Here is a 12,125-nt window from a genome sequence, read left to right as displayed (position 1 = left end):
AAAAAATTAAATTAAATTAAATTTAAATCAAGTTTTATGACTATTTTAAATCAAATCCTTTTATTAAATTAATTTAGCAAGCTCAATGCAGATAATTTTGCCAATTTCCCAATTAAGGAATACCTATATGATATACATATATTCAGATTCTCAACACACTGACCTCAAATCGAATAATTAAGCAACTAAAAACTGAATGTCCTTTCGAAATGGTCAAACAATTGATCAGAGATTAATTGCATCTACAGCACAAACAAGAGTTAAACGCTTGCCTGCAAGTTGTAATCCAGTCACAAGGACACATGCAGATGACTTGGACCATGAACGTAATACCGTCTGCATAAGTGGAAGTTGGGACACAAAATGCGTGTAAGTTTGTTTGTGGCACCACATCATGTGGTGTGCATTCATTGTTTGAAGTGTATTGGAGGAAAAGTAGGTTTGTCTGAGCACTAATTTATGTAAAAGCATGCACACTACAAATCCTTTTTTGTGGTACAACATTGTTTTAATATTTTATTAAATTATGAGGAACAACATTGCACATGCTTGTCCTTTTTGTCCTACAAAGCAAACTTAAATTAAACTTAAGTTTTAATAATCATGACAATTGATATTGCAGAAAAATAAATCATATAAATTCAGGGCAACTGAAAGATGAGGCAACAAATTTTTTGTATCCATTTTACATGTTATTACATATTTAGGACCCTGTCGGTGGTCGTAAAACAGCAACATAATCATGTCAGTGATATAACTTAATACATGAAAAAGGGCTAATATTTATGTTATAAGCAATATGTGTTTATTTTGAAACATTTAAGTTCCCTGAACTTACGGATTATGTGAGTCAAAAGTGACTTTGAAAAGATGTAATACTTGTCTTTTTAGTAGCGAGATAGAAGTACCTTAGCGTATTCATTTTCGTGAAATTAGTATTAGTATTAAATTAGTATTATTGGTTAAAAAAATAATAATATTCATTTATAATACGGTTTTATATCTGAAAAAAAATTTTGAACTGAGTAAAGAGAAAAAATTTCAGTATTTCACAAAGAAGTACTTGATTTGTTAAGACTACATAATGTTACCAATTCTTAAGACATCAATAGTAGGCAAGCAGGCGGGGTAAAGAGTTACCGATACTATATTAGAGTTCTTAATATAGATAAAAATCTTTATATTAAGCTTTAACGAGTTTAAGTCAATTTTTTGAGAATAGAAACAGAATATCTTATAGAGTTTCTTTAACAACTGTTTCTTTGCACTTTCCATATTCCTTACTACTGGTAATATATAACTTATAAATATGTGCTGTTATCATATAGAATGCAACGATATGGTTGTGTAGCGTTTAGCAAAGCTTTAAACACTACTATTCACCAATTAGAAATTGCGCAAAGACAGGCTCTGAGAAGACTTTTCAGAGTTCCTTGGTACATTAGGACGAATGGCATCCTCAGGGAGTCAAGATTGATCCCATCAAAAAATACATAAAGGATAGAGCCCTGAAATTATTTGCGAAATCTGACAGTCTTACTAACACCGCGTTATCAAATCTCAGAATGGTAACAGGCTCCTCGGGGAGATATGCGGATCTGAGGTCAATTATTGCTTAGTGTAATGAAGTGATAAACAAAAATTTATTCAAGGTGCAAAGAGGGGTTTTGTAGAAACCTCGCAGTTAGTAGAGAGTAAAAGTGCTCAGGTGCACTGACTCAACTCAACTATCCTCAATATAGATATATTTTGTCGGAATTGCAGAGAATTTAATCTAACATTTCACATCTCCATACTTTCGATTTTCACTCCAAAAACTTTCCTCGGAGTATATATCCGTATTACCAAGAGCACGTATGCATAATCTTGAGTCACATATATACTTTAACTAAATTTATATATTCCTTATAACAAAATATTTAAACTTTACTAATCAATATTATACTCCACTATTTGAAATTAGGTGTTTTAACAGTAGATGTACCTGCGTTCTGGATTCTTTAGTAATATATTATATTAAAATATTTTCGCTTAATAATCCATTCCGATGCTCTTTTATACCTTCAATTTTCAAATACAAAGTTTTACATAAAGGCATAATAATGCTGCAAACGACACATATTAACAAATTGCACTTATTTACTATATGGTATGTTACTTGGGTCTCAATAATTGGAGCACTCTCACAGGACGCAAATAGTTCAATTTTCAAAAATTTGTATTAAAAGGAATACAATGAAATAAAATTTCAAAGTAACAAGCGAAATCAAGATCAGAAGCTTTTTTAGGAGTACATATATGATCCTGAGAGATAAGCATAGAAATTTCTGCCATCTTAACATTTTGAGACTGACTGAGGAAGCAGAATGTCGGCTCTGCTTAGAAACAGATCAGACCCCTTGTTACATTCTTAGTCACGCTTCGGCTTTGATCTGGGCTATTAAGCATATTCTTGACTGCATGTTTCCGTGACCTATCAGACTAGTCAATTCTTTTAATTCTGGTCATCGTTTCAAGCATTGAGTGTCTACCGTTCAGTTTTTAGTGTGGTAATACAACAATAAAATCACAATAGATGCAATGCCTCGCTTTCTCGTTGGATACTGAGAAACATCATCCAATTATAATACCAATTACAGTTATATAATTATTTTATATAAATGATAGAACGCATTTGGCATATTTTAAAACCATCTGAAACCTTTGGTGAAGCTTAAAATGTTGTTTAATGGGAGGTCTTGAAGTTAATCAAGATCCTCAAAAAAGGGGGCTCCTAAAGTATTGGGTTGCCGCCGTGCATTAGCTGTGGAAACACATGGCTCACTGCAAAGTTGATAACAATTTTTAGACTCATATGGTCAGAAACCCCTTATATATACACAGAACAAATATGTGGGCATTCTTTATATGGAATACTTCTTTATTTAGGCGACAGTGAAATCCACAGTGTTTGTTTAAGAACCTTCACAGAATATGCTGTTTCTGAAGTTCGACAATTGGTGAAGTTTCTATATTTATATATATATTTTCAATATATATTTTCTTCATTTTTTAAAAACTGACAACCCGATAAATACACCATCTTACTGGTATTTGTCTCTATTTAAAGTATTACTATTGGTTAAAGTGAACTTCATCAATTAATAAAATTTTGCGGTAAGAAATAAGTTAAATTCTTATCATTATGGGGCCCATTCCTTTTAGTCAGAAGTGAAACTATTATCATGGTGGTTCATTCTAGCATCAATTGAAGTGAGTTGTGATGTAAGCCAAGACTCTTTGGTAAAATTATCTACACCACTAATAGACAATGCCCATGTTCTTGTGAACAAGATCAAATCCATAAATACTCGGTACTGATCCCAAGAATGACTTTAGTGCGCAGTCTTGCCTTCTGTCTTTTAAAATAGCAAACTTGGTGTCAAGTTATTAGAATAGCCGATTCAGTTCGTCTATAATTTCGTTGTAACGTTAATGTAGCTCTGTATATACATCTCATTATGCACTGATTGAGCAAACGTCTTTTAAGCATCGAATTTTACTTTATAATTTGCTAAGCAATTATCCGTGATACAATTTTTTGAGTGTTGCCACCTTAAAGAATATGTACATATTTTTATATAATTTATAAAAAATAAATTTCAAAATTGTTTTTTGTGTGAAATTAATTTTATGTTTATTAATTTTCAAAAATGTTCTACTGTTTTCATGTTGGTATATTTATACTTAAAGGCAGACACAGTACCAAGAAAAAAGTCTTATATATAAAAAGTGTTTACATGAGACTTAAAAATTATTTAATTAAAATAGAATAAAAATTTAAAATACGCTTAGCATATATAAAATCGTGCATTTGTTATGGAAAATATTTTTTACTTCTGATATATGTGATGTTAAATGTTTATGTTTATATGAAACTTGTGAATATAAGTAAAAATTAATACTATAAAAGGAGAGGAGATCATTGAACTCCTAAACCTAATCCGCATCCTCAAAGACCAAATCATCTTCTTCATGCCAGCGAACATTACGTGAACTGTAAAAGTTGTAGGTATTGGATTTTTCAAAGAAAAGAAAATCAAGTATTACTACAAAATATTAACATTTTCAATAGCGTGGATAGAACCTGGTCATCGTGTCAGGAAGTGGTGGTGGTGGTGGTGCGGTTCTTGGTGGCGTACGTCGAGCGCTAGAATTAATTATTTAATCAATCAATATTTTAATAGATCAAGAAATACTGAAAAGACTAAAATTAAACTTACGCAGCAACAGCAGCTGGATTAGTTGCGGTGGCAGCACCATAAATCTCACTGTCATCTAGATCGTAGTCTTCAGTACCGGTACGTTGTCTATATGAATAGTGCAATTAAAGAAAAATGTGTAGAAATTTTTTGAAAATGGGCTGTAAACCTAATTACTAAATAACTTTTGTTGTTTCGTTAATTATAATGAATCCACTTCAAACTACTGAGACTCTTTTAAAGAATTGTAAACTAAATTCCCTGTCCGAGTTACTTACAATCTTCTATTACGACCGGTTGACGAAGTCATGATATTTTCAATAGCTCTGGATGTAAGTGAGACTCTACTTCTCAAACGTGATGGAGTTCTTGGCTGTGGAACGGCAGGTTGTGCATCTGGATTGACTGACAAAACTGGTGTAGCTGGACGTCTTCTATCTTGTTCAAAGCTCTCATCTTCAGTACGACGTCGCCTTTTTATAATTTATAGAATTAATTAATAATATAATTAAAGTTCAATTTTTTATTTTTAAATAACTTGTTAATTTTTCTCTAACGACTTGTCATTTATATGCTTTTCAAGATCTGAATATTATACTTTTGCAACATAATTTAGTTAAGGACTTGGAGAGGATTAAACACTAGGCCCTTAACAGATTGAGCACTAAGTATACGTGTTATATGACTTACGTTCTAGGCATGCTGCGATCTTGTTGTTGCTCTCTTCTACTATCTCGTCGTTGCTCTCGACCAGTACAAGTTGTAAACCAACTATCATCATCCATATCCAACTCTTCAGTACCTTGCTTACGTCTTAATTATTAATAGTTATTTCATAAACAAATTAATTAATAAATTATTATTTTTATTTGAACATTTTCTTACAATTGTGGTTTCTGTTTTGTTTTCTGTGTCTGCGGTCTGTAACTGCTATAACCTCTGGGTTGACTTTGTTCACGTTCCATAGAAGTTCCTCTACTAGCACTAGACGAACCCCAGTTATCTTCAATATCGGTGCCTGAATGACGTCTTTTGAAAAATTAAAATAACAATATACTTAACTAATAAATATAACTTAGTTTGCATAGCATTATTGGGTGATAGTGTAGGTTATACACGGTGGTAGTGCAGGTATTTGTGCTAGGTTTAAACTCATATTATACTTAATCTAATTAACTTATTTATAGTACATATAGTTTGAAGTGGATTATAGTTATATGGTAAAGGTTTTGAAATTTTTTAAACTTACAACTGTGTTCTGCTGCGCGCTGGTGTAGCAGTTGCACTGGGTGTTTCTCGAGGTCTACTTATCTCTCGTTCACGGCTACGAGTATCGCGTAATTGACGTTGTGGTTCAACTTCATCTGCTATATCCAATGTTTCTTCTGTGGCAGAACGACGCCTTAAAAATGTTAATAAAGTTTTTTTTATTTATTATAATATTATTTATTATTATTAATACTCTATTATATTATATATCTATTATATATATTATATTATATATTATTATATATATATTATATTATTATATTATAATTTATTATTATATTCTTACAGTTGTGGCCTAGGTCTGGAAGCACTACTTGTACTTCGATCTCTTGCTGCACTAGTCGCCCTTTCAGTGCGATCCGTACGTCGTCGTCTACCACCGCTGCTATCACTTGCTCGCTCAGCTGCACGTGCTTGCACCTTTTTCAGTCCATCCATTTCTCGTTGTATGGAGATCATATTTAATCCTACTGGTGTACCAATTGACCATAATAGAATTGTTATGAACGTAAAGAACCATAAACCGTTTATGTAATCTACAATATTTCTACATAGAAATATACGATTTGCATCAAATATATCAAAGAATGGACGGCATTTTGCTGTTGTTTCACCCAACTGACTTGACATGGTCGACTTACTATTTGTGAGATACGTCTTGAGTCTGTTAAAAAAAGAATGTATTAAATTAAACTTGTTTCTAATCACTCCCATATGTAATTTAGGTAAGTCTTATTATTAAGTCTTATTCGGTCTGATTGTTCGAATACAATAAAAATCACATTTTAACCCGCCATTTTTATTGTTTATTATTATTATTATAATTTTTATTGGTATCCCAGCATTAAGACCTGGCTAGGCTAAATAAGAGTTATCTAAAAAATTATTAAATACATAATTGATAGACTCAAACATTAATCAAATTATCAAAGATTATAGTTTTTTTATTTATTAACTATATTTTTTTGCTAGTCCTTGTTTATTATAAATTTCTGTATAATATTTTAGATCTTGAAGATATTTTTCGTGACACACGAGGTGTAGCTTACTCTACTGTAGTTATCTCTGGTCACTCTGGTCCGTAGGAACGTACACAGAGAAACATTAGATTTTTTTAATAGTTATGGTAGAAGTTGTGGAAACTTGCAGAAAATATAAACTATTAAACATTTTCTCTATGAATACCCGGCTATGACGTCCGGAAGAAATGCACTTTTAGCGAAGTACTTTTTTGACAGCTTGGCAGACTTTTTCTCGGTAAGGATGAAAGACTCGTTAAATTATCTTAATTTGACGGCTGAATTTAATCTGTTTTTTTTCTATGTCAAGTTCTATTGTGTGGAATGTGGTGGCAAAACGGTCCTTAATAACTAATTGTGGTCAGTGGAAAGCTAGGTGCTAATATGATACCTGTAACGAAGCAACCACATTTAGATATAACGTGTGATAATCTTAAACCGTAAGGTTTATTGTGAGAAAAGTTTTAGCAAAATTGTGAAAAATTGCTAATTGGAAAACAAGTTTCTGATCTACTACCTGCAATCAACCAACTAACCATGTTTGGATATAACGACTGAAAATCTTAAATTTATGAGTCCATGACTTCACTAATTGAAATAAGTATTGCACATAACTGAAGTATTTTCTAATAAAATGAAAAGCCTCTTACTGTTTTCGAAATATACATTTACCTATTTGAGAGACCTGAACAACTGTTGCATTTAAACTTGTAATTCACCAAACAATTTCTTGATGAACCAGAAAACATTGATAACACACTCAAAAATTGTAAAATCATTTTAATGACCAGAAACAACAGAAAAGGAGCTGTAACAATCAATTATCTGATAAGCAACACATCAAATACTAAATGCAATACTCGTGTCTGAATATTAAAACACTAGGTTATTTGCTATTTAATCATGTAAGCGTCTAATAACTTACTACCACTTACAATCAAGAATTGAGGTTACTCACTGTCCACCACAATATATACAAGTTATGTATAACACAGATTGTATTACTCCCCTCTCTGGAAGTTGTCTCAACAACATGGCTTCGTTATTGCATTGAACATAGCCACATATAACAATTCCCATCATTAGTATTACAAGCAGCCAGCATAACCAATAACAGGCGATTCATTGGTTGCTGCAATTACAATTCTGCCAGGCATAGCATTGCATTGTACTCCACACAAACACACATAATTCGCTTATTGTAGTACTCACCCGAAACTCAGACATACTGCTGCGTACTGCAGCTCTACTAACCTCTCTGTATAGATGCGTGTTTGATTTTGGCATATTTCGGTAGCTGTCTTTTCCAAGTATCCTTGTATGTTGCGCAAATGGTTTAATGTCTGATTGACCTGCTTGGCCCATGGGTCTCTCTGCAATTCCAATGCTGTCAGATGATAAAGAATTTCGTTCTGCAATTGCTCCAATGGCTGCAAAATAGAAGCTTGCAAACGTTTCGATCGACTACCAAGTGTTGTCATACGTGAGGAAGTGGCAACATCCTGTATCTATTAGTTGGCATGCATGCGCCATGAAAGGTGGCAATGGTGATGGCGATTTCGATGGTTCAGTTTAGTTGGTGGCAATTGAAAGAAAATAAATTCTTTTCATTTTCATTTTCATTTCAGAGTCATGCTTTTGTTTTATGTATGGAAACGTATAAGTTATGCATTTATGTGTGCATTTATGTATCTGGGGTAGATATATCTATGTATGTATAGTACTGTGTTTGGAAGCTGCGGAGTGGCTTAATTTGGGAATGTTGAGTGAGTTGAGTGAGTAGAGTTCGTGTGGTGGTTTCAGAGGAACAGCAATATGCATGAAATGCTTTATTATTTTTAATTGCATGGCTCTTGGATATAGACTTCATTTATGACCATTTATTTTTACAAAAAGGAGAAGATTGTATTTGATAGGATAATAGCTATTTTCTCATGTGATTTAATAATTTAGATACATTTCCATTTAGAAACGTTTAATTTATAATTAGAATTTATTTCGAAAATAGGTGATGATGGGAATTAGTTTATATTTTATTTAAAATATTAAACAAACATTTAATAGGTGTGTAGGTTTATATATTATTTGTAGATTTTAAATTATTTTCTAACAATAATTTAGGTGATTGTATTTAGTTCCTCACAATAATATATATAATAGCTATATAATTTTTGTAATTTTTATAAAAACAAAAAAACTGTGAATCATAAAAATTCATCACCATTTAAGATTACTATAACTACTTTTTTGAATCTAAAATGGATAGATTCAATATTTAATTTTTTTCCGACCCCAAAAATATACCTGAATGACTTAATATTTTTGCTTTATATTGTTTGATGGCATCATGTTATGATATAGTTTGAAATATTTCGCCACTTCTCCCAACGCAAACATTACTCTGGTAGGATCTCATTTCAGATTTTATATCAACTTTAACATATATATTTTATTAGACGACATTAGGTTAATTTCACAGGCTTTAAGTTACATCTAGACTTATTGGTTCTTAGCGAACCTAGATGCAGCGAGAGCTTCGTATAGATTATATAGATTTGTAGAAAACATCATGTAGGACATTATGAATTCTATTGAATCTAAGAAGTGACATAAATAATCATATTATATATTATCATTATATATACATTATATATATTTAATGATCTTAATTTAAGATATAGTCATTTTTATATTTCAACTTTTCTTTACGCTTTGAATTACGTATGTGCGGAAATAAATGCTTGTTCCAGGCATAGGATTTTTGGTTAGTTTGGTCAACTACGTTTTGGTGATAAGGACCGTCACAAACATTATCAAAAAAGTTAAAAAAGTTTTCTCCTGGAAGAGGATACTGCAATGTCAAAAAAACCCAATATATTACGTTTGGACCGATGATTTGAGTAAACGGATTGTGAGTTTTGTGCATACACGTATCACATACTCTGAAGAAGATTAAAAAGGCTAAGGTATTCCGTATTGTAAAGTTATGTTAAAAATAACATAACGGAGTCCATCAAGCATATAGGTCTTTGTAACTGATGTAAATTGTGATGTTTCCAATATGACTCAGAATATAATGCCAGAATATAGTACGGAAATTACCAGTGGAATCGAAAATAGAAAACAAAGTACGCTTTCTTAAGAAGAGTGTAATCAATTTGACTGTTATCATTTTGATTGTTATCTTCGATTCAAAGAGAATTGAGCACTCTTAACTCGTATGGTAAACGTAAATACAAATGGTAAACGTAAATACAAATGGTAAACGTAAAATATTACTTGAGAATTATATAATGATAATGGGTTAGAATTCGAAGAGTTCGGCAAGAATATCAAACATGGGTCGGTGGTGTTAGTACATAAAGCGGTTCTCTTCGGCCTATATACCTGTAATTAAGCTAAGGCTGAGTAATGTGTTACTCTGCGCCTACAAGATCTTATTTTGACAAGATATTTGCACATACTTTCACTCTTTCATTAACACGTTTAAATTTTTTCTTCGGAAAAAAATTCGGAATATCTGAAGTCTAGCTAGTGTAGATGCCGATTTAAACATTATGTATTTAGTTAATCTTCTCTATTTGTAGTTTTAAATGAGTTTATAGTTGGTTTATACATATTATTAGAACTTTGTGTAAAGTTGTTCCTGTGGAAAATTAGCAATATTATTTAAAAACAAATTCATTTGATAAATGTTGATAGGTTCTTCTAGCCTTGATTACTTTTAGCGTAACTTGTGTAATCTACTAGGAATGCTAACAAACTATTACATTGAACCAATATATATGGAGTGCTTTAATTACTTAATAACATAACTTACTTGCAATGCCACTCTCTGCATTTGATCGATGAACGTAGCCAAATCTTTTTCAGGCGTTGGTGCTCCAATACTGGCCCGATATGAGGTCAAATTGAACGAAGATGTTTGCAACATATTCTCCAATATGTTTTGTATTGTCTGCGTCAACGACAAAAGCGTACGTTCGGACACATCAATTGCATCGATGGCTGTTGTCACTTTTGGAAATTGTTTCAAATCGGAAATTTGCGTTGTATTAACGAATGCATCCAATTGGAAGACATTGTACGATGCTTCATTTTGCTCACAGCCTCTATTTAGAGCCCAATGACGTGAGCATTCACATATTGTGCATGTATGCAAATATATGCAAGTTCACGGTGCGTATGAGTGTTCAGATTGCAGTTCGGTTCAGTTCGAGTTTTAAATGGATGTGCATTTAAAGTTTTCAATTTTGGTTGATATTGTTTTTGTTGTATATCGTATGTGGTATGTCGTATGTTTTATGTTGTATGTGACGTAGTCATTGTCGTTGTTATTTTGTTGGTTGTGTTGCAATTTGTTGGAATTGTGACAAAGATTTTAGTAGAAAATCACTTAAAGTGGTTAGAATAGGTTTTGTGGTTTCTAACATCAATATTAAATTTGGCTTGAACGAATGTGCTCCTAGTGTGCGGTTATATGGAACATTTAATTTACTTATGCTTGCGTTTAAGGATTTGGAAGCGTGCCTACATTGTAAGTGTTTGTCTTGTCGGCACATGTCGGTAAGTAGAACTTTGGATTTAGTGGAAGTGTACTTTAGTGTGGTTATTTTGTGGTTGAAGTTGTAAAATACTTTAAAATAATTGCAGATACTTAGCACTAAATTTAAGAAGGGAATCAAACTGTTTAAAGGGCTGTAAATAATATTTTAGGAGTATATAATTAAATTTCCTGCACAAAACGTAATTTAATTCAGTTTACAACGTTTTGCAACTCATTTGAGTACTGGTAAATAGCTTCGAAGGTGATTGGTATATTAATCAGTTAAGTAGAAAGGTTATTGGGTGCATTCAGGTTATAATGTATAAATTCAATTGATTGGAGTGGTCGATACACGTTAATATCCTTAGGGGCAGGTGCATAAAAGAAGCACGTTCAATGTGGTACTAATTGGAGCACATATTTAATTAATTTAACTAAAATAATTTTATGTCACTACTTTGATGGACATTGAGTTGGAATATATAATAACGATTAACAAGAAATGTGTCAGATACTGTACGATTAACAAGAAATGTATGTTTTTATGATTGTAAGCTACAATAATTAATAAGAAAATTATTATCACTATTTAAGCACAATTAATTTTACAAAACAATTTTAAAGATAAATTATTACATGGAAAAATTTCGCATATCTCTATAATACAATATAATGTAATATATGGTCAGACAAAAATCTTAATTATTAAAATAATATAAAAAAGAATTTTTGTTGTTGTAGTTCACTACTTTTCCAAAACCTCTTTATATAATATAATTAAAAAATACAAACGTTAAATAAAATCGGATAAAAAATAAATTAAAATAAAATTGAAATGGATTAAATAAGTGCGTTTACCTCAAATTCGATATCTTATTGTCAAATAATAACTTTAAAAGTCAAAACCGTAAGAAAACTTATTTTAAAATTACTCATGAGATCACTGTATATTTCTCTCTATATACTTCCTGAAGGAGTCACCAATAGGCATTGGCAAAGCATATCGAATTTTGTGGAATAATAATGTACCATTGGACATCACCCAAAGAC

The 12,125-nt window shown here is 31.6% G+C and overlaps 1 protein-coding gene across 1 annotated transcript; it reads right to left on the bottom strand.

Annotated features, from left to right (window-relative positions):
• Window positions 1-3,675: 3,675 nt before the first annotated feature.
• Window positions 3,676-10,703, bottom strand: LOC119674468 (the record flags this gene model as incomplete). The annotated part of the gene is made up of 10 exons (XM_038085606.1): window positions 3,676-4,036; window positions 4,127-4,189; window positions 4,263-4,349; window positions 4,520-4,714; window positions 4,932-5,054; window positions 5,127-5,270; window positions 5,491-5,643; window positions 5,797-6,174; window positions 7,784-8,037; window positions 10,350-10,703. Coding segments are annotated over 10 exons (1,809 nt in total), but the record flags the coding sequence as incomplete, so codon positions are not given.
• Between the last annotated feature and the right edge of the window lie 1,422 nt (window positions 10,704-12,125).

The sequence above is a fragment of the Teleopsis dalmanni genome, chromosome 2, assembly GCF_002237135.1.
Source record: "Teleopsis dalmanni isolate 2A chromosome 2, ASM223713v2, whole genome shotgun sequence".
NCBI lineage: Eukaryota > Metazoa > Arthropoda > Insecta > Diptera > Diopsidae > Teleopsis > Teleopsis dalmanni.
Note: the sequence above shows the minus strand (reverse complement) of the source record. Positions and strands in the feature narration are given on the sequence as shown.